This window comes from Athene noctua, chromosome 4 (assembly GCF_965140245.1).
Source record: "Athene noctua chromosome 4, bAthNoc1.hap1.1, whole genome shotgun sequence".
Lineage (NCBI taxonomy): Eukaryota > Metazoa > Chordata > Aves > Strigiformes > Strigidae > Athene > Athene noctua.
In genome coordinates, this window is record NC_134040.1 from 71,420,651 (window position 1) to 71,444,287 (window position 23,637).

A 23,637-nucleotide genomic window follows, 5' to 3' on the forward strand; every position below is an offset into this window, starting at 1 on the left:
ATGTTCCACAGAAAGCACTATTGCTGGTTAATCCAAGTTTTACATTAAGCAGTCATGAAGGAGAAGGAGGGTATGAGCAATGCCCTTATAGTGTAAAGTTGTTCTGCTACAATATACTGCCTATTCCTCTACGTTGGAGAGAAACAGGAGTATCAGGGAAAGTCTGAAGTGCAATGGAAAAACATTACCCAGTAAAGAGAATAAAACAAAGCTTCAAAATGAGCGCACAACTATCCTCGTCTAACAGTTTTGGGCTAGTTTTAAGTGCCAAAACTGTGTTGCAAGAACTTCAGCATCTGAGAATCTGCACAGGCTGCCCAGGAGAACAGCTTAAATGACAGAATCCACACCTTTCCTTAGTTGCATTTATTGTGCATGAAATTCACAGTCACATTTTACCGCTTTTCATAGAAATTATATAAATTGATATACACAGTCACATCAAAACCTGAGTTCTAAAACCAAAAACATCTGTATTTCTTACATGTATACTATAAAATCCTGGCTGCATTTTCAAGAAACAACAGTTAAGGAAAACAGCCTAGTGTCAGATAGCAGCAAAACCTCCAATATGTACTGTTTTCCTTTAGATGAAACAACCCTCATGTGTGTTGCACACTAAACATTTTAGTTATTTCTAAAGTTGTCCCCTAGGACTAAAGTAGGATGGATTAGTTTTCTTTAGTTATTCTTACATTCAACTACAAGACAACTCCTCACAAGAGCCTTTCACATAGTTTTGGCTATTGATTACCCTGTCCCCACAGAGGTATTGGCTACTAAAATAATTCTTGGTCTACATTGGTAGACAAAGTAGTACCCAGAACAGAATGGTTCTTCCATCAGCCTTCCCAATAAACCCAGGAAACAGAAACAATTTTTGTTTCTTCAACTTCTAAAAGACCTCTGCTTTTAATCTCCCACACACACACCATTTTAGCTTTTGAATCAAGATGCTGACTTTTTCTGAAGAGTCAAAGTAAAGAGCAAGGGCGCATGTACATACAACAGGGTATTTAAACCCATTCAACACAAGTTAGTTACTAGGTCAATGAAAAGCTTGCTCTGAATTATTTTAGTATTGTTAGTTCAGTTGGCAGAGCAGGAATCTTTTTGATGAGCTGACACAGACTCCTACTAACAGGAAAGTTATTAGCCCTGAAGATCTTAAGAGGTTTTAAAGCCAGAATCCTGAACAACTGCTCAAATTGCTTATGACATTCTTCTGTACCCCACACTTAAATGTGAGATTCGTCATTCTAGGGCACCCATCGCTTTCTTTTTAAATCCTTAATTGGATGCCAAATTTCTCCACTGGCACAAGCAACAGTTTAATTCCTTTTCTTGACAAGAAAAGGAGACAGATCTAGAAAGCAAGTATCCACTTTGTATAGGATTATTGAAGTACACTACCTCCTAACACTGGAAGTAATGCAACTCAGTGACAGAACACATCTAGTCTCAGCTTCAGCACTAGAAATCAAAAAGACATCCTTTGCAGTGTCAGATTTTCTAGACAACAAATTTGTATTCTAGAAATATAAAATGCTTTGGTAGTTTGAAGCTTAAAGGATACAGTACAAAACAGCAACAACTGAACAAAGTTAAACCATTACCTCAGGTCCAACTTTAACCTTTTAGTAATTACAAATCCTTGAAGCTCCAGAACTTTTTTCAGTACTGATGATCTGAAGAGAGCCAGTGTCCAGTCATAATAGGCTTATAGTGCATGCAGAGCTCATCCTTCCAGCTTAACTTCTATTTCAAAATGTGAAAGATCATTGAAGAAGAGTCATCTGTACAAATCAGTCTCAGTATTACATTATTTCATGTTCCCTCTGGAGCTCCAGCAGTTTTCCAAATGCTGTTAAGTTTTGATTTGCTGAGATGTTAATGCCAATAGTCTCTTGCTGAGCAGTGCATTGTGTCGCTGAAGATATTCTATTACATCTCCTTGCTTCTCAACTATCTCTTCTAAACTTGAGTTTTCCCTTGAAACAAAAGTGAATATGGGTTTCAGTAAGTGACATCAGCTTTCTAGCATACAAAATGTCAGAGCTAATTAACAAATGCTTAAGTTACTTCCTTCAGTTTTACTTTTGTTGATTTCAACTAACTTTTGAGGGGAGGCAGCAAGCTACAACACCTTTATGTTTAGTCTCCATTTTGCATGAGAAGGCAGGAAAAGAGTTTGGCTAAACTTCATGCCATCTATACATAATCAAGTTACATATTTCCTGCTAAGAAAGTTACAGTGAAGTTGTAGTGGTGTAAGGGTTGTTACTGTTTAACAAATTTAGCGAGCCAGGCAATTGTACTGAGAAATTGGTGGCACCTTTTCCAAAAACATTAGGAAGCTCATTGTAAGCAGGCACAATATTTTTATTCAGCTGGGGATCATAAGCTGTTTAAGACAGAAATTTCTTTGCTAATCTGCAGTACCATACATGATATACTACTATATACAGCAATATTATTATATGTCACAGTACCATAACAGCATCAGCACCACACAGTTGTGCTATTTCAGATCTACCACCTCATGTATAGCTAACCTCCCACTTAAGGTATCTCCAGCTTTCAGACATTCCTCATTTTAACTGGGATAATAACACTGTAACATTAAGTAAAGCCAAGTTAGTTGAGAAGAATCTGTAAAAAGTACAGAATTTTGTCAAACCTATAATTAGGAACTTTTAAGAATACAGCAAGAACAAATACCAATCCCTGAGCATATTCCAGTCTTCCTTTACACATTATTTCTTCCTAGCTGACTTGGGAACCTGTCCTCTTAGTATACATGTGAACATCTTGAAGCTTAGAAAGCTGCTTCTCAGCCCTTTAGCATTTTGTGTAACACTACCACCCTTTTCATAGTTCTTAGAAAGGGCTGAGAAAAGCTTTTTTCCCCTCTAGCTAAGGTCCAATTCTAAACCTGCTGTAGTTAAACTGGAAAAAATAAAGAAAAGAAATTTCATAGACAGAAAGCTTGTAACCTTAACCAGTTGCCCTACCAACTTAAAGGACCATAAGAGGTCCTGATCAGTAGCTTAGGTTGTAGAGGTCATAATACTCAAAAAACATTCTTATAACCAGGGTCAACTGAAGGGCTGACAGGATTCACTTTTCAATAGACCTTAATTCTCGAGGGAAAGAGAGTCAGAGTTGTATAGAGCTAAATTAAAATAACTGTTTTGCAATCAGTTCTCACAGGAAGTTTGCACTCTTTAATCAGAAATAATCAGTCTTTTCCTCAGCTGGTCATTGTTGCGGACTCATTCCCTGGGCATTTGAGAATTTCTCAGGGGAGAAGCTGAATGTGGAAGGAATAAAGTCCACCATGCATTCACCATGGTGTTTATATCAAGATAGAAGTCAGATATTGTATCAAAATTGAAGACAACTCCAAATCCTTCCTGTATCCTGGACATCTACTTCCAAGTTCTATAAAAGCATGCACATGCTGCATATGTGACACAAGGGGAAGTGCCAAAGCATTAGTCATCTCTGCACTTCAACTTTTTACTAAGGCACACATACAGAAGCAATTCACACTGTATCAGAAAATTTCTAAAACATTTTTTATATGGAAATCCATGTTAGTTTTGATGACTGTTTTTTGTTAAGTGATACCAGATTCATTTCAGCAACTGGAAGGTGTTCAAGCAGTCAGAAGGTACACAAAGGACAAACTAGAAAAATCTCAGTGCTTGTGCGGTTAATGTTGTATTATTCTCAGTGAGATCTCCATCTCACTGAGAACTTCTTTACCTCTTAAAGTTCCCCACCCACTTTAAGTTCCTTCCCAAACTGGAATCCCTTGCTGGAATCTCATGTCCAACTGCTAGCACAGAACAAAACTACAGTTTTCTTCTTCATTTGTCAACTGCCCACAATACATTTCCTTCCCTGAAAGAACTGGTTGCAGAAGCTAGACTTCTACAGGGATACTGTAAGTAACAGTGTAAGACACCAGTATCTTTCCTCAAACTCCCATATAAAGTCAACTAAACCAGACTAAGCAAAATTATTTATAGCACATTAAAGATTCATGCAACCAGCCATAAATGGTCAAATCATTTCTGTCCTTGTGTTTGAGCATTTCTGTATCATAACAAATTGCCATTAGTACACAGAAAATACAAGACTGTCCTGCTTCTCATCTGTGCCTGTAAAATGGCAGCCTTAAGCATAGTTTCCTTAAGAACTATTATTCCTACTTCTACTTTGGTTGATAGATTTAAAATATGCAATTCTACAGAGATTAATGCCATTACATTACTCAGTGTTACCTATATACCATGGCTGAACATAGTACAATATTAATACAGAAAATCTTACCTGAACCCAATTTCTGAGGTAATGTGACTAGGGTAGGCATACATCTTTTCTTCTTCAATTATGTCAGGTCTTGGCTTCGCACGATTGAAGTTGCTTATTTTCACTGCAACGAAGTTTTATAAATTAGTTAAAGCAACCAAAAAAAGATAAAAGCTTTGTCACCAGGCTCCAAGTTAAAAACAAAAAAATCTGTAACTGATGAGTGCCTTAGGTAAGAGATTGAAAGACAAGGCAATCTGAGGAGTGGGACAGAAAGAAAGAAATGCAAAAATCTATTTCTGCTCATTTCTGGAATGGCTTTGATTTAAGTTAGTGGTGGTTTGGTGGTTTTGTTAGGGTTTTGGTTTGGTTTTCTCCTCTCTCCTCAGCCCCGCTGCTCAAAAGACCACAGAGAAGTGAAGATCTGAATGGGGAAGCTTGAACATACTGCTTAACATTTGCAAAGTTTAATCTGTCACCTAAAAGAAGGTAAAACTTCAGTTGCCTTTGAGAGGCTACTGAGATTCAGTTTCTGAATTCAGGCCATAAATTAAGGAACATGCCATAAAAAAAAGTTGTAGAAAGTTCTGATACTAGTATATAGGTCAGAACTTCTGACTCCAGCTCTTTGATAAATACTATTTTAACTAGACTACCTGCAACAAAGCAGCAGCTTGTCTGCCTGCTCTAAAACTAGGGCAGACTTGCTACAGAAAGCCATTAAGTGTTCAAACTGGAGTAGCTCTGTGATCAGCTTCAAACTGTGAATCTTGCACTGCTGACTATCAAAATAATTCTTGGGCAGAAGTCATTCTTGGGCACCCGTGAAAAACTCTAAATTTAAACAGATGTAGAATGTGGATGGGTGGGAGAAGCTGTAGGCACCCTCTGCATTATTTCTGGAAGGAAGCTGAAAATATTTAAAGCCATTCAATACCAGATCCTGATTGAGGGAATGTGCCAAGAGATCCAGAGTATGCGTTCAGGATGCTGCAGTTAAGCCTGCTTGTAAAGCAATACATCTAATGCCACTAAAAACACTGCGAGTCCAGCTCTGTGAGAAATCCACAGCACTGCCCCAGAGAAAGATTGTCCTTACAAGTCAATAATATGATGGGGTTTACTACAGGCCACCCTGCTAAAACCATGCTAAGACCCTCCCCAGAGGTTAACTACAAGTTAAGCTCAAAGGTTAGTTATTTTTGTGATGGTATTCCTCTACAAATAAAGTCACAAAGGAATAGACGGGGAATTACCAACATGCATTATTTGTGGGAATGTTAGTCTTTTATTCAAGTGATATTAGAAGTATGTAAGAAAGTCATTAAATACATATATTTAGTAGACCTTTTAAAGCTTAACTCCCTATCTTATCAATAACAAACTTACAACAGTAAGCTGACATTTATAGCTGTATCGTACTTCATTCCATGCACATTTACCTCACTTGAACAATTTATGTATGTCAAGTGTGTTATAGGTCAATCACAGCAATTCCTGTAGATTTCCAAAGCCCTGCTTCTGCATCCTGCAGCTATATATACACACATGCTGCTGAATAATTTTAAGACAGGCAGTGGTACTTCACAGGACATTGGGCATCATATGATTCATAAAACAGCTCCAAGAAGCAAGAAGAAATATTTAAAACTACAATCAGGTATTCCATGCAACCACTTTAATTTGTGAGGCAGCAATATTTAAATGAAAGTAAGTCAGGTATGTGAACCTTCTATAGATAAGCATTTATGCCTCAATTCAATAGTTAAATAATTATTCCACCAGGGAGAAGCAACATATGAACTGGTGCTACCATCCCTCCAAAATCTGGGACTAATATACTAACACAAGGGGTTGATCATGAGTTGCTAGTGTAAAATGGCTTTTATCTCCCCTTTGTTGCTCAGCTACATTAGCTGATACTATTTTAACAGTAAGTGGTACCTGCTAAGTGCTTACTTTGGAGAGGGGCACTCTAACCCTGAGCTGAGAGGACTGCCCTTAAAATTATCCTACTAAAGCAGCTTCATGCTTCCATCCAGTCACATACTCTGCTCAAGAGAAAAAAAAAAATAAAGCGTCTAGTGTCACTATTACTACAGAATCTCAGGCTATTTTCAAAACTAGCCAAATACATTTGCTTTGCTTAATTAGAGCTTTAGTTTGATGCTTAAAGTGTTAAAACCAGCACTACATACATGAGACAGACATGCGTGCAGTCTCTTAGCTTACCTCAACATGTATTGGGATGGAAAACAAAAAAAACCAAGTTACACTACCTGCTGGGAAAGGCAACCTAGGGTGATTGGAGGTCTTCCTCATCTTGAGGCAAGTGTTAAGTCACATAAAAATTAACCCTAGTTTTCCACACCAAGCTTTAGAGAATGAAGTTTAGACTGTTGTTTAGAGGCTGCTGAGGAAGTAAGGTAGCTGTTGCCAAAAGAAACTGCCTTACTCTTCCTAGCAATGCAGCTCTGCTCCTCCTTCACCTTGGCTCCAGGACTCACCAGACCCTTCAAGGCAATTTGAAAGCAAAACTTTGCACCCCACAACTTCCTAGTGTAAGTTGGTTAACAGATTTCACGAGCACAGGAAGTGGCACAGTACAAGCCAGAAAACACAATCCTTTTGGTGACAACCAGAAAGATAGTTTAATAGTTCTTATGGAAGTCAAGGCTCAGACCTTACTACTGTGAAGGTCAACTTTCTTGCAGTTGCTTATCTGCCAAGGTAAGAGACACACACAATGTAGCTCTTTGAGCTCCAAGAGGCCTCAGGGTAAGAAACAGTGTTTCACTGGAATTCCTGACGTTCTGCTAAAGTATTGCAATTTACCTCTAACTTCCTGAGTTTCCCAGGCAAGTAAGTATGCATATGCAAAGAAGGGATGATCTCCAGCATTCTTGGAATAGTTCTCTAGGACTGCCATGCTTGTGTTCCCTCATCATTGCCTTTATCCCTCCAGAGGACAGTCAGTCTGCTTGAGCCATGCTGGTCCATTCAGGGGAAAGCCTGACAAACCTACATCATTCAGGCCTCTGCACAGTCATAAGACAAGGACATAGAACTGGGACCTTATTTCTGGTTGCATTTAGATTTCAGTGTTGTTGCTGGAGAGCCAAGAAGAGATTTTATGTCCTAGATGACCAGGCTACTTGGCAGTATTACTCTGTGCATCATTATATTACTAATAAGAAAGTTTTATTCTCCAGAAGAAAATATATCCTAGATTAATTACTAATTATAAAATCACATACTCAGATTAACAGAAATACTGACCTCCACAGAAAATGGCTTTAAGTTTTAAGTTCCATGAACTCCTGAAGGAGGTACTTCCACACTCTTTCCTCTTGTTTGATTAGAGATCAGGAGCAAACTAACTTTTGCCAATTGGTTTTGCTCCCCACACCTCCAGAGAAACCAGTACTATTGAGGCTATTTAGTTAAGGTGTCAGCTCCATGTTTGTAGCGGCAAATGATCAGAAAGCAGCATCTGAGAAGCAAGTATATAAACTATCTAACTCAAGAGCAGGAACTACATGCCATTCAAACAACCATGGAGTTCACAGTACACATCTCTAGTTTTCTTCAGGCAACAAAAATTTCATTTTTTCCGTGTCCAGTACCATTTCAGTGGTTTGGTTTTTGTCTAACCAGTTATGTTTGAGTTAATGCAAACCTTCAAAACTATTTGGATTTGTGGCAAGATCAGAGAAAATAATTAATAAATGCTTTGAACCAAATAAACACTTTAGATAGTTCTGCAATAGTTTAACGGAAAGAGGTTTATAAAGTCTTGATAAATTACACCAAAACTAAAAGCAGATAACCTTACAAGCTAACAGTGACAGCACAAAGCAAAACCTCACCATTTTATGCAGCAGTATCCTAATTTAGTATTAGCACCAATTTCAACAGCCATCTTTTTTTCAAACATTCATTAAAGGGAATCTTGCATTTTAGAGACAAAGAGGAACTGAAGCTTTTGAGGTGAGACCAGGGAAAAAGGAAGAGTCTGGAGAGTAAGTCACAATCACACTATCAACTATGGAAGTCACACATGTAAATCCCAGAAGCAGTCCTGATTAAGCTAGTGAACTCTTACTGCTTCACAGCTTGTAGTGCACACATTTGAGAACACACTGCTAAACAGACATTTTTTGCCACTTCACTGGATTGACAGCTTTGAGGTAACACAGAACTTTCATTTAGCAGCGCTTGGATATTAAATCAGGCCTGACAACCTCCCCATTTGTCTTGGATTTGACTTAGGTCTCCTTCTACAAGTACAGAATCATTCTGTATTTATAGTTTGCAGATAAATGTCTTGGGGTACCCCAAGTGAGCTACTGTGAGGGCAAACAAAACAGTTCAGTAGCAGCTATAGTAAGTCTCAAGAAGGCAAAAGTTGCCTCTCACCTGTGTAAATCACTAAGCATGTCAGGGAGCTAATCAGCTCCAGGCCCAGGACTCCCAGGATAAGATACAGGTACACTTTACTGCGATCAGGAAAGGAATGCTGCATTGACAGAATCAAAAGCAGGGCTGCATTACCTAGAAAACAAATGTTATATTTTACAGGTGTAAAAGCTTCTCTACCTGTTGAAAATAACTTAGTACTCTTAACCCTAGTGTCTGCATTAGGCTGCAACACTTCAGTAATGCTTTTCCATTTCACACCATACTTGCCTCTTTTGCCAATTTCCTTAACACAGGTGATGCAAGCTTACACTGCTCACAACAAAATACGGTTTCATTTCAGCATTTGACAGTAATGGTAGAGAATGATGAGTTGTACATTTTTCTGATTTAAAAACAAGAGTGGAAGAAATGCACTGGAAATAACCTAGTTATACATGTGTGGGCTCAAACAGTTTCTAGCTTTGTTGCTGCTACTCATCCCCAGAACTGCCTGGACATTATTCATTATTTTAGTTCCTAAGAGGTCATATCAGTCAACTCCAAGAGGGTACTTTCCTTCAGGTGGTGGATTTGAGTGTATTTAAGTGAGGCTAACAGAGCAAGACACAGACACCTTCCTTTCTCAAGGAGATACTTGCATATGCTTCCAGTTGCCTAGCTATTATTTTAATACTTACAAGTTACTTAAAGTTCAACTGAAATGAGGACAATTAGTCAAGAAGAGCAAGTGTTGAGTTACAGACCTAATGAGCATCCTTAATTTTTTTTTTTACACGCTCTCTTCTCCAACACAGGGAATGAAACATTCTTTTCTTTCCTGTAGACATACTATAACTAGTGTCCCAAAGCAGTAGCATGTTGAGATCATTAACATAGCTATGAAACTGTACAGTTTCATACTGCACTAGGCAACTGAACTGTCAGGATGGAAGTGGTCTCAGCAGCAACTAGCATGGCAGGGAGTTTGCAGTAATGAAGCTAACCATCTTCTGAACTACAGATGATCTACATCAAAAAAAAAATCTACAGCACACAACTGGTTGCACCTGAAAACATGTCCTATTTGTCTGATAGGGGAGAAGTGGGCTCCACCTACAACTGAAGACAGGACTAAGTATTCCAGATTACATTGCAATAGGCAGAAATAGTCCTTTTACTCTTTTGAAGCATCTTAAGCCTGCTGTAGCCTGATGTTGTCACTGCACTCCAAACACATCTTTATCTTCAGAGCTCTATCTAGTGGCCAGAGCCTGAAGTTTTGCACATTCAAGCTGACTAGCTTTTTTAGTGAAAGCTGGGTGGAAAGAAAGCTAGCATTTTATATAAAGCAGACCCTCTAACATGAACTCCAGTGAAAGTTCTAGTCCAGTTATTCAGAAAATTTATAGAAGTGGGATTATAAAAGGCAAAAATATTATGAAAGCCACCCTTGTTTCCATTTCCACTGCTATTTGTGTGAAAAATCCCCTCAAGTCAGATAGATTTTGGATTTGTTGAAGTAGTTTCTGAAAGCTACACTAGATAATTATACCAGCACTTCTTTCAGCTTCACTGGACAGTGATATAACCTAGAATATATATTATTAAACCACTCCCATACACCACCTTTTGTCCACAGAAAGTAGAAAAAGGCAGTCAGAGTAGAGCTGAATGTCACATATGGCCACATATTGCTTACTTTACTGATTTCAGACAGCTGTTGAACAACAGGCAATTAATTTGTTTCTACATGAACTGTTGAACTTGAAAAGAGTAGCACAGTTCCTGGAAGGACTAGCAGTCCTGTCACATATCTGACTACACAAATGAGTATGGCTGCTAGTGATGTTGATTTGCAAACACAGACCTTGCTGGCTGAACACTAGATGCAGATAACTAGATATTTTAATGAGCCTCACACTTCTGGGCATTTTTCCACTACAAAGTTCTTTACAACATGCATCTGGCAGGACTGAAAGGTCAGTCAGGAGGTCCATCTGACCAAAATAAGTATCATTTATAAATGTTCAGAGGCAGGTTTTTTAAAGTTCATAATATATAATATACATCTTTTATATAAAAGTGTTCAGTCTATTATTGTGTCTAGTTTAAAGCTTTAGAAGAAAAAAAACAGGAAAATAAGTTCACCTGTGGAGTGTATCAGCAGTGGAAGCCTTTTTAGATGTCTTGTTGATCGGTATATTGAGAAGTAACCTCTGCTTCTGACTTTACTGTGATGGTGCTGGATGTATCGTTCAAAAATAACATGCAGAATCCACAGAATTACTTTTGCAATGATTATGACAGTCTGCACTTTGAGTGGGTGAGTATAGTTCCCAGGGCACTTATCCTGATTTGGATTGGGGTAAGAACAAAACATAGCTGCTAAGAATGCTAGAACAACAAAAACAACCTGAAAGAAAGAAGGAGAAAAAAACACTCAAAGTCAACCCTTCTTTTCTAGTTAGTTGTTATGCAATTTATTCATTATGCATTACTTTCCAAATTGATTTTAGTAGAGCTGAGATAATGTATAAAACACTGGACACTTACTACAAATACATGTTATTCTGGGAACATACCAATGACCAAAATTGCTAATAAGTAAGATTGCCTTCCAGGAAGGCAACCTGCTTCCAGCAGAACAGAGCTGAGAATCACCACTCTTCCCAAAATTTACTCTAATTCAGTTTGACTGTTGAAGTCTCCTCTTCATAGTGAATTTATCTTATTTCTGGACCCTCTTTACTATGTAATTTTACTTTAAGGGGAACTTGGTTTATACTCAATTAAAAAAAGAAATCACATCTTTAGACTCAATTACACTTTCTACTGCTCTGCAGGACAGACTCTTATCTTATTGGTATACCCTACATTTCTTTAAATTGACATTTCATAAGTGAAAAATCAACCCTTCACTATATCCATTGAAGATAATCTCCAGGTTATGACATTAGAAAAAAAGTGAAATATCATCATAATAAATTGAAAAATGAACTAACATCTTTGCCAGTTGGTAATCATCCTTGAGTATATTTACCATCAGATTTTTTATATTTTGCTCAGAACTTAAGGCAGAATGACCAGACTGTAGCCAGTCAGATTGTATATACACTTATCCTTTCAGACTAGTGCCATTACACCACAACTTTTCCTGTCTTAGACCTCTTTCCAAATTTTCAGCATTGGCAGTAAGCATCAGCAATTTTTTGGCCAACTAGAAGGCAGAGTCTTGGGTGCACATTATCTGGGGTATATGCATGCACACAGGGCTTCTTTAATTTTTATAGAATGTTTTTGTCTTAGAAGATACTTTCTACTGCTTTCATTCAGTGAACCAGAAAATGATACTTTCTCATCCTGGTTCATTCTAGAATAAGAACATTTTAAAAACAGAACTGAAAACAAACCCAACTCATACCAATACAGAAGTAAATTGAGAGCTTCTATATACAACAAAAAAATCAATTTGCCTCATCTGCAGAAGTCTAATACTGCTAACATACTTAGCTTAAGAAGCATCTAATGTTCTGCATCTCATAACCAATAGAAACAACAAATCAGAACTGAAGATGGAGTAAAGTGTCCAGTTTTCATTTGCTAGTTTTGTTTCCATACTTAATTCTACACATGTCTAAGAGCCCAGCACTCCCTTCTTACTCCCTTTATTTTTCATATTTTTGTTATTTCCAAAGCAACTTTCTTCACAGAAAGTAACCTTGTAGAACCACTACCCTTAGCTTGCTCTCGTGAACAGTTCAGTAACTGGGGAGGTAGGGAGGGAGAAGAGGGAATAATTTTCACACAATCATCAATACCCAAGAAAGACATTATAGAGGACAGACAGGGTAAAAGGTTGGAGGAAAAAAAGAGTATGTCCTGTATTATCCATAAAGCCATTACTTCAAATGCAAATTAAATCCTAAATTATCTTGAGATGAGTTAAGTAGCTAAATTAAGAAGAGGGAGGTTTATCAACAAAACATTTCTTTACTATTTTACCACCTCCTTTTCCTACAAAGCTAAGAATAACCCAGCTAACTCATACTTTATTTGGCCCATTTATTGTTTGGTTTGACATTTAGAAACAGTAACACATCTAGTTCTACTCCCTCCAGGTGTTTGGAATGTATTTCATTACAAAAAATGGCTATATTAAACTGATGCAAGCAGGAATGGCCTAGCATTGCAGCTCTGCTGATCTACTACAGCAGTATATACAAGAGGAAACAGATAGCTGATATTAAGAGTTGCATTTAAGTATGTTTTGCTTTTTAGGGCAGTCCAACAGGTGCTTCACCCCAGTACAGGGGATTTTTATATACAAAATATTATCATTAAAGAGTAGTATAAGTTCAGTTTTAAGTATGTGCATACACAGAGAGGATTAAGGAAAGACAGGGTTAATATAAAGAAATTATTTCTAGCCTGTACACTTTACATTGCTCTCCAGAGTCTGCTGATAGGAGCCAGAAGCCCACAGAAAAGCAAGGCTTGGCAAAAGGAAAGCCACTCAAAAATCCAGCCTCACCACACTCCAGCATATCCTGCCCACACACTCCAGAATTGTACGTAACTAGGCAGCTGCACTGAAGATGTTATTTGCTACCTAACTCCATTTCTTGACACAGGAGGGTGGAGTAGAAATATTCCAAGTTACACACAAATTACACTAGAGATGCATTGCAGCTCTACTGCATAATACTACAATAGCTTAACTTCTCCAGGATACTTGCCCCTTTGGCAGGCTGTGTATTAGAAGCTAACCTGGTGTCTCCATGTTCCACAAGGTTTGTGTGTGTTTGCAGAAGCAGAGGGGAAGGAAATCCAATGAGCCTGTTTTTCCCACCCATCTTTTGAGAAAGAGCACCATTTCATGTGGCAATTATAATGCTGTATTTCACCAACAGAAAAGGATACTTCTCAATTCTGCTCCAAGGACCAACAGGCCACTGCAGGAGACTCAGCAACAGCAGCAAGACTTTACCTCAAAAAGTGTGTGCTCACAGAGGCCTCAGCTGTTTTCACTCTCTTCACCTGCCCATGCTTTTCTCCATTTGCAGGAGAGGAAGCAGTTTCCTAGCATCTAGGTGACTGACATTTGGCTACATCAGTCACAGCAGTAGATTGTAAGGCCCCAAGGCTAGGTAGAAAAACATTTATCGCTCTACTACCAATAGCAGTGTCTTGTACCAGGGTTCTTCTGGTAGAGAGAGGGAACAAGGCTGGATATGCAGTTTCCATTGGGAATTCTGGTAGTTTATTCAGCAGAACAGAAGCCTTTCCTAAATCTATTTGACAGACAGAAGTGACAGACATTTCTTGATATTACTAAGAGACCCACAAAACATTTACTTCCAAAATTGGAAGGTTAGTGCATACTGTTAAAACAGTTTGATGCAGCTGTCCAAAGGGAAACCCTTAGAAGTTGGTACGTGCTTAAAGTTCTGGCAGAGAGTATGTTTTGCAGAGCACTGGACACAGTATTTTTTTGCTTGAGATCAAATAAAGCTCTAAAATGGCTAGCAACACACATATACATGTCTTGTGTGCTCTCTGGCTTTATACACATACTATCTTCAGGGCAGTGTTACTGGCATTATAGAATTATTTAGGTTGGAAAAGACCCTTAAGATCATTGATTCCAAACATTTACCTAACACTACCAGGTCCACCACTAAACCATATCCCTAAGCACCATGCAAGTGCCATTTCAGTTACCTCTTAGGATCAGTAGCTCTTCACCCTTCCTTCATCATGTTTGGTTTCCACATACTCACAAGCAACAATACACCTCTTCAGCTTATTGAAGATAAACTCACTACTAGGCAGGAGTAGAGAGACTCCTGCCCACCAGCCTTGGAAAGGCCTTCATACTGTTAGGTAGAAGATCTGTGCTTTTCACCCTTAAACAGTCAGTCTGTCAGAGGAAACATAACCTCTGAATTCCTTTCCCTCTCCATCCACTACCATGCAAAACCCCTGGAGGAAGTCCAGCTTTACTTGTTTAGTTACCATAAGAAATACCTTAAGTCTACTCTGTGAAATTAAGTCCAACCTCCAGAAGGCATGGCATCAAAATAATCTTAACTCTCTAACTAGTATAAGCGTTCCTACAGCAGTAATATTATTTTAAAATTACATTTCCAATAGCATGGAAGAACTACCATTTAAGAGGCTTTTCTTCCTAACAAGATGTGTTGTATCATGTTAATGCCAACAAACAATCAGAATGAGAACACATCGAGTACATACCATATACATTATCAAAAATCACTGGCAAATAGGACTTCACTGGTTTGAAAGAACAGTGTATGCAAATCTCAGGAGAATCCCATCCACATGAACAGTAAGAACTCAGAATAGAGACAGCAAGTTTTCATAAGGAAATCATGCTTCTTAAACTTACATGTATTAGCAACAAAAAATTGGCAAAGAGAACTGCTGGGATAGCATGAAATCTTGGCCTCAGTTGGGAATGCAATGTATGAGATGAAATAAGTGGTGCATCCAGTAGAGGATCATCTTCCAAACTCTGTGTTATTTCCAAGGAACCCTGGAACAGAAGGGGAGGGCAAAGAGTAACAACAGGTAAGCTCTAAAAGTAAAGTACAAAGTTTCAGCAATTTCCTGTGAGCAAATCAAGCTTTGGGAAAAAAATACTAGGTTAGCATCTTAAGACAAGCTCTTAAATTCTAGGCAAATTTTCATCACATTTTTATGTGAGAACTTAGTCCCCGAGGAATCCAATACTAATCTACCTCCCAGAATCACAATGAGTCTTCAGGAACTTTAGTCTTTAGAGTGTATTACAAGTATTTGAGCAGCACTCCTGAGAGATACAAGTATCAGCATGTTTATTTGAAAAGGTGGAAGAAGTGACAAAATCTGTCTCGCATACTTTATACAGGTACTGCAAAAAATCCTTGTTATTCTTACTTCTGTCCAACCTGGACAGAAGTAAGGACAAAGCTGCAGTGCACCAGTAACAGCTGGAAGTGATTCAGTTACTGACATGTCAAAGCACCAGCAGTGGTATTTCAAGCTGAACCCAGACAAGAAAGCAGCAGTAGTTCACAGGGGGAAGATGATGCTACCAAGTGCTGAACAAGACATTCTCTGCTTTCACTAGAGAGCATCCAGCCCTTACTTGTCATGTTGGCACCAAGAATCAGGGCTTTGACTTCATATACAGCTGTTTTGGCTATGTAAGTTTCCAGAAGTAACTTTTACATTTTAAGTAAAAGGTAAAAACTAAGTATGGGTGGAGGGAAAAACCTTTCCTTGTGGACACAGAACTTGTCCTAGTGCTATGCATCTCTGCTCCTTCCAGGCCAGAGTCATTCAGTACATCTTAAGTTGAACATACACAGCTACCATGAATGCTCAGACTGCTCAAGTTCCCATTTCCATCTTAGCATCCTGTTATGTCCCACGCTTTTTTGCTTCAAAAGATAAAGAAACTCAAGATTCCCAATCAAGTGCTGACTGCTCTTCTCCTGAGTGATACCAACCACAGCCCAGAATAAGACAGCAGCAGACCCCATCTCACTCCAGGGTTCACTGGGATATCTACTGGTTTTAAATGGAGGACTTCCCCTTGCCATGGCAGAAAGCAGCACAAGCCTCAGGACAAATAAGGCATGTAATTCTTCTAGACACTAGCACAAGAAGAGAAAGAAGTTTTAAGATTAGACCTAGGTTTATACGGCATATTAACCAGGACAATGTAGATTGGCTCCCCAGTGTATTTCATCTACAGACAGCTGCCTATAGTGAAGGAACTAGTCATCAAGGGTTATTTCACCCTGCAATCAGTTTTATTTTGGTACTGTGAGTGCACACTTGCCCAACCACAAAGGAGTGTGAACAGGCCTCCTTCACCTATCTGATACCTTTTAATTAACCTAGTCTTTGGCTGTAAACAACTCTTGCTGAAATACCTGCCTGGTAAGATGACCTTTTACTACAGGCCCAAAAGTTTACAAGTAGCACTCCTCTAATGTCACTGACATTACAGTCCAGAAACAAGAGTACAAAGATGCCTTCTGTCCCTCATCCTCCACTTTCAGGGCCCAGGTATAATTTTAAACTCTGAAAGCAACTGTGCAGGACAGGCACTTCAGCAGCCTCATTCTTCCCTGTCACAGAATTAATAGCAGAGTTAACAGCTCACGCCTCCCACAGAGGCAGTGATCCTCCTTAGGACAATATTCTTTGTCATGTGAGAACAGGTAAACTCACTACTTCCACAATACCGTACCAGATCAGCACACTCCTTCACAGGTGGAGCTTTATCAGAACATATCTGACCATGTTACTTACTGCAAGACTGGCTACAACCCATCTTTACATCCCAAAACACAGCTAGCGTTAGGAAGTGCTGGATGACATAACCTGCCTGAGTAGAATATTACAGCCAATGTGGGGAGGAGGGAAATTAAAGCAAGAAAGATGACAATGCCACGCAGTTAATCTGACATTAAGACAATTCAGTAAGTGCCCTAATTAGATCAAACACAGGTTTCATTTAATGAGGATGAACCAAACCCGCAGCTGTCAAAAGTCAAAACGCCTTACAAAAATGAGTCTTTTGTTAGGCACTGATGTTACCACAAGCACAGGTTAAGGCTTCAGCCTCTCGGTTCCCTGATCCATTTCCAGCATGTGACCACCGCCGCAGCGGGCCAGAACCAGGAGGCGGCGGAGGAGGGCAGGCAGGGACAGGCAGAGCCACAGCCAGCAAGCCCTGCCCGCGCAGGCTTCCAGCTGCGGGGAGCGGGAAACACCCCAACAGAAAAACGCCGTCATCGCGCCAGCGCACAGCATATAAACCAAAGATTACATTTGCGGGATCTGCCTGTGGAAAAAAATAACCCAGAAGAACTAAACAAGCTACACGAGCACCCTCGACTAAAGACAACCCCACACCCAGGCTACTCGGGGGTATGTGAAGCGGGGCTGGGGAAGGGCAGCGGCCCCAGCGGCCTCCTTACTTCCGAAACGGCCATTGACGAGACGCCGCGGCCGGCCGCTCCCCCCGGAAGAGAAAAATGAAGCCTCCAGCGCCTAGTGCAGAAGGCAGCAGAAAGAAGCGTCAGGAGAAGACGAAATAGAAAGCGAGGCGCTCCCCCAGCAGCGCCCACCCGTAACGGCAGCCGGGCCTCCCACCCCCGTAGGAGCCGCCAGCCGGCCCGGCCCCCCGCGCAGGCCCGCACTCACGTTGTCCAGGTCCTGCCGCCGCCTGCCCGCCGTCACCGCCATGCCCGCTCCCCCGCCCACCGCCCCGGCTGTATTTAACCGGCGCCCCCGCCACTGCCCGGCCGCCGGCTGGCCAGGCGCGGACCGCCCCGGCCGCTATTGGGCCCGAGCCGCGCCGCAGCGCCGGCCCCGGGGCGGGGCCTCAGCCTCAGCCTCAGCCTCAGCCTCAGCCTCAGCCTCAGCCGGCGGGCGGGGACACCCGCGGCGGGGCCGCACCCGCGGAGGCGGCCGAGGCGCAGCCCCCGCCCCGCCCCGCCCGCCCACCGGCCGCGGCATGGCCCGGGCCGCCTTTCGTGCCCCGGGGGTGAGGGCCCCCACCTGGCGGAGCGCGGGCCGGGCCCGGGGTCTGTAAGCCAGCAGCCGGGGCTCAAACTTGTGCCCCCGAGCCCGCCCCGCGGTGCCGCGCTCTCCCTTGGCGACGCTCGGTCAAGTTGACTCGGCAGCCCGGGACTGAATTTAAGAAGGGGACACTGAAGGCAGGCCCAGGGCTGGTGTCCCTGCAGCGCTCCGGGGGGGGCATTGCCGGGAGGGGAAAGTAAAACAGCAGTGGGTGCCTAGCGCAGTGTGAGGACAAAGATCGTTGCTTCAACTTGCTGTGCAGAATGTTTTCCCATCTCCAACAATTTGGAGGGGGGGAACAAGCCTTGCAGAGACTTCTGGAGGAAGGGAAGGAGTCTTTGCACTTAATATTTCCAGTGGATGTCTTTTCCATGAACATAACCTGGTTGCCCCTTCAGACCACAGAAAGTTTTAGTGTGCACAAGGCACTTTGTAAGTTGTCAAAGGTATCTCTGCACCATTTGTATATTTAGTGAAGAAGCATGTTTTCTTTAAAACCTGCCCATGCTAATTTAATTTTACAACCTTTTGTTCTCACGCAGAAAACTATAACCACTCACGGTGTCCATGCTACTCATTTTATGGATCTCTCTCTTAGTAATCCTTGACATCCTTTTGCATGCTGAATAGACCTCAACCACTTAGTTATTCTTCGTTATTTTTTGGCAGTCCTTGTTAGTTTCTCTGACCTTTTTCAGCTATAGCCTTTCTGAAATGGGAAGGATGGGAATGACACAGAGTTCAAGCGTGTGTATAGTATGAGTTTATAAAGCAGCTTATTTATTATCTGTTGTATGCTCTGTTCATCTGCTAATGTTTCTTAACCTTCTGTTTGTCTATATGACCGTCCCTGAGCCTTGAGCTGATGTTAGTGAGGACACTGAAAAGTATCAAAGCTGTAACAGGTGCTTGAAAGACAACAAGATTACCATCTCCAGGTTGGAGTTGTTCTTTGTGGGCTATGTAAGAGAAGCCAGGTCTGTCACCCTGAACAGCTGGTGTGGCTCTGCCTCTCTCAAAAGAGTGCAGATGTGCCAAGGGGTGAAAGCTGCTTTTGGGGTATGGGCTTCTTCAGGCTGTCCCAAATTTTTCATTTCTTTCTGTGACTTCTCTTGGGTATCTTTTTGCAGAAAAATACCCAACTGAAACCTCCCATCCAGAGCATTTACATTCATCACTTGCATTCATTTGTTCTTGTTTACAAAGATACACATATTTAATGAACTAGGCAACTACCTTACATTAAAAGCAAGCCTTAAACTTGCTGGTTTCAGTCCAGCTGCTGTGATCAGAGCCTGCTCAGTTCCAGTTTCTCAGTCCAAATGTTTTTTCCTCTTCCTTATTGTGCTTCCTCCTTTTTTATTCCTCACAAGAACACAAATCCTGCTGATCAGCAGCGAGAGGACAAAGATTTTCTGTGACAGTGAAGTAAGGCCACAATTCAGTGGTTGCTGTTCAAGTAACTGACATTACTTTTGTAAGGTGTCCTGCCTTGCCAAGTAGTTAGCTTGGCAGGTGTGGTCTACATCTACAGAGATCTAATAACCATCAAAGATAAGGGTAGTTCAGTAGATCAGTCTGAAACTGTGTGACTGCCAGAACTTCCCATTTGTTTGTCTAACTATAGAACTTACCTGGTAGTGCCTTTGAGCTTTTGCTCAGCTTGAAAATCATCAAGTCTTTACCTTTTGTTTGTTTTGCAAGGACCAGCAATGTCTGTGTTCTGGTTAACATGTCAGTTCTGGAATAACCAGAAATACTAGTGTGCAGTATGTTGTACCTAGTCCCAGAGCCAAGAAGCCAGTAACAGTGCCAGTTAATGGCAGTGGCTAGAATATGTTGTGTTTTCTTTTTTTTTACCAGAAGTACATTTATATTGATCAAAAATACTTTGTAGCAATTTTAAAAATAATTAAAATAGCATTGAACATTTTGAAGAAACAAAAAAATAACCCAAAGTCTTTTACAAAAAAGTCATACATCATCTTGTGTTGCTTAGCTGCTATTGCTTTCATTTATGACCAAATGAAATGCTAAACTGTACATTTATTTCTCTTGTTTCCCCACATTTTGTTTGCTTGCTTACATGCATGCTTAGGATTGCACACATTTTTTCTACTTTAATCTAGGGGGTTTGGATACTGAATTTGGCAAGGATGATATTTCAGGGGAAACAGTAGAGGTGAAAGAGATATAATAAAAAGATAAAGTGGTTTAGAACAGTTGTTCCAAGAATCAGGAACCAAGAAGCCTAAAACCAGGAATCTGATTCATCACTTGGACACACGAGCTCTGGTAACTACATTTTTTCATTAGCATAATAATTTCAGTTGTGAAAGTACTCCTCCTCCTGTTGCCAGTCTCCATAAAATACTATAGGCTAGCTATAATCTTGGTTTTAGCCTGTTTCTTCAATACAGTCAAGGTGAGAAAGACATACTTCATCTACATTATATCACCAGCATACTATTTAAAAAGTGAACACAGTTGCTGCAAAGAAGTTGCCATTTCTCTGTGCTTGTTCAGAGATAATAATCTAATAATCTGTGTTTGTTCAGATATTTAGAAATTTGGTCTAATGTATAATTCATTACTGCAAACTTCTGTATACTTACAAAACACCTCTATTCAATGGCTTGCCTACATATATGCAGTGTGCATGATACATGGCATCAGACAAGTGTCTGAGATAAAATCAAATAGGTTCTAAGTATAATTTTAGAATCCTGAAGTTTACATTTATTAGCACTCATTTGAATATGTATAATTTTATAAATAATTGTAAGTATCATTTCTACTGAATAGAAAATGAAGTGTTCTCACCAGGTTACGGAAGAGCACAGTTGGGGAAAAATTACAAGTTTAAATATTTGAAGTGCATAAATATTTGAAGTGCATAAAAATTTACTGTACACAACACCAGTTAGCATTTTTAGAAATAACATGACTGCCAATTTCAACTGGTAGTCTACTTTTGTTCTTACTAGATCACCCAACCTGTATTTTGGTTTTGATACATTGTTTTAATTACTAGATTCACAGGTAATTTTTATAGTGAGAGGTTTTAATGATATAAGTAAGGTTTTAATGAAGTAAGATTCTCTTCTCCTCAATTCCTGTTCCATCTTCTGGAAAATTTTGCAGACCTTGTCATTTTAGTGCATGTGACTTGAAAGTCTGCTCCTGAGGGCTGATCCAGTGCTGGGGAGTCTAAAATTCTTAAAATTACTTCCTCTGAAACGCCATCAGTAATTATAAAGGTATACGATAAGGGTAAGATAAAAAGATGTGGTGTAGCCCAACAATGTCATGCTATGATGTCCTTATTTGCTAGCTGCCCTTAAGGAAAGCTAGCATAGATTACATACCCAGGATTAAATCCTGTGCTTAGGCATAACCTTTTCCACATCAGTAATAATTACAATATTTGGGGACTAACTTTCCCAATTGTATCCTCACAGAGGCCTAATATCTACTTTTCTTCCTCTCAGTTTTATTTAAAATTTGGCATGAATGGAAACAGGACTGGGCACACAAGCTTTTTCACATTCAGCTAAAAGGTGTAATTATTATTAGTGTTTCTCATTCATATTGCAGGTACAAATAGTACTTAAACTGTATTCAGCTCTATGTAAAGAATACAGTCTCTGCTCTGAGAATATGGGGTTGTGACAAATCCCAGCATGACTAAAAATACAAACGGGAAGTGAAAAGGTAAAAACAGTAAAGACAATTTTATTTGAGTGAACTGGTTGTAATAGTCTTGACAGTCATACCGAAGTAAGCACACTCTATATTTTAGCCTCAGATTACAGACACTTCACAGGTACTTGTTTTATTTCAAACTTCTCTAAGTTTTTAAAATCCTATGGAGACTAAAAACAGTTCACTGCTGAATACTTTTAAAATAAAAGAACCTTCCTTTTCATGTATAGTTTCAGACTTTCACGTCATGCAAGTATAAGCTTTTTGTAGTAAACAGCATGGAGCTGTTTATACATGGTAGTCATGTAATCAAAAACTGCCATTTGCTATGAAGCTTTGGCTTCATAAATAAAATGCCCATTGAAAATTCTGTGGCCTTTAAATGCAAGCTGTTGAAAAGAGAAGTGCACAACATTGGTATTAATAAAAACTCTTTCAGTGTTTCATCAATTAATATACAAATTTGAATGATGGAGTCTTAGTGTGGCCATTGGTTAATTCAGCTAATCTGTTAGTACAAATAATTTAGCAAAATGTCCTGGGTGACCATAATGAAGTTGGGATAGGACTGATGAAAACAGATAGATAAAAGTTAGTACAGCTGAAGAGAGATAATTTGGACTGCTTAACGCAGATGAGTCAAAGGATGTAACGTAACAGTGAATGAAAGAATTGTGAACAACAGAATGGGCCTTCTTTGTTACTTTTTTAATTTTATGGAATTTCCAGCTATATTCAAATGCAAATAAATTGCGGTTAAAGAAGAGATACAACTCATCAATTTCATATTTTTTTTAGAAATACATACTAAAAGCATAAAACTTCAGAACTAAGAATCATGATATATTTTATTTACGCTAATAATGAGTTTTAGAGTTTTAAATGGTTTAGAGCTTAAGCAAATGCCTAATTTGTAGTGTGCAAACTATTCCCTCTGCAGAGTAATTTTTAACTATGGATTTTTGCACTTCTGATTTTTCAAAATAATATTTCTGTTAATATTGTATTATAAAGCCATCACAACATGACAAGCATTTACTTGAACTATATAAAGGAAAATGCAGAGCTGTTTCTGAAAATAGTTGGATTCAGATGATATACTCTCTAGGGTGATTTTCATGGAAAAAAGATGAATGTGTGAGATAATTTACCTCAAGAAAACTACCGATAAAATTAAGAGGATGAAATTTCAAGCAAAAATCAGGTTGTGGGTTTTTTTTCCCCACAGTTCTTTTTCCATTTTCTAAATGTTTTGTCTGAAAATCATAAAATGAACTTGCCAAGAAGTAGCTTGCATAAACTAACTTTTTAGGCTGTTATGGTTAAATATTAGCATTCTGACAAGGTAGCCTTTTGAATATTTTAGATTCTGAGGATACCTATTTTTTTTTTTTTTTCCCCCAGTATTAGTCCAGATCACAATGTTCTTCTTTTGCATAGAAAAACTGGCAACAGACTTTCCATGATACCAGTGGAAATTTTACTCCAGGAACACCATAATAAACTACTCATTGTATGAGCATCTGCTTGTACCAGAACTATCTTTGACTTAAATTTCCCCTTAATTTTTTTAATTTAATATAATAGGAGCCAAATTTTACTAGACATTCT

At 39.5% G+C, this 23,637-nt stretch overlaps 1 protein-coding gene across 2 annotated transcripts; it reads right to left on the reverse strand.

Annotated features, from left to right (window-relative positions):
• Positions 1-269: 269 nt before the first annotated feature.
• On the reverse strand, positions 270-18,148 carry TMEM192 (transmembrane protein 192). Of its 2 annotated transcripts, none has more exons than XM_074904066.1 (6): positions 17,718-17,820; positions 15,131-15,277; positions 10,870-11,134; positions 8,740-8,874; positions 4,342-4,444; positions 270-1,991 (listed from the first exon to the last, which is right to left on the reverse strand). In XM_074904066.1, the coding sequence occupies exons 1-6, from the start codon at positions 17,730-17,732 to the stop codon at positions 1,868-1,870; spliced, it is 789 nt and encodes a 262-aa protein (XP_074760167.1). In that variant the 5' UTR covers positions 17,733-17,820; the 3' UTR covers positions 270-1,867. The 2 variants fall into 2 exon arrangements, with proteins under 2 accessions (XP_074760167.1, XP_074760166.1); XM_074904065.1 differs by lacking the exon at positions 17,718-17,820 and adding an exon at positions 17,944-18,148 and having other exon boundaries at positions 271-1,991.
• Between the last annotated feature and the right edge of the window lie 5,489 nt (positions 18,149-23,637).

Coding starts and splice junctions, on each gene's coding strand:
- TMEM192 (XM_074904065.1), bottom strand. CDS start 17,985: ATGGCGGTGACGGCGGGCAGGCGGCGGCAGGACCTGGACAAC. Junction 15,278..17,943: donor GGCGGCAGGACCTGGACAAC/GTGAGTGCGGGC, acceptor CTTCTGTTCCAG/GGTTCCTTGGAAATAACACA. Junction 8,875..10,869: donor ACTGCTGATACACTCCACAG/GTGAACTTATTT, acceptor TTTGTTTTCTAG/GTAATGCAGCCCTGCTTTTG.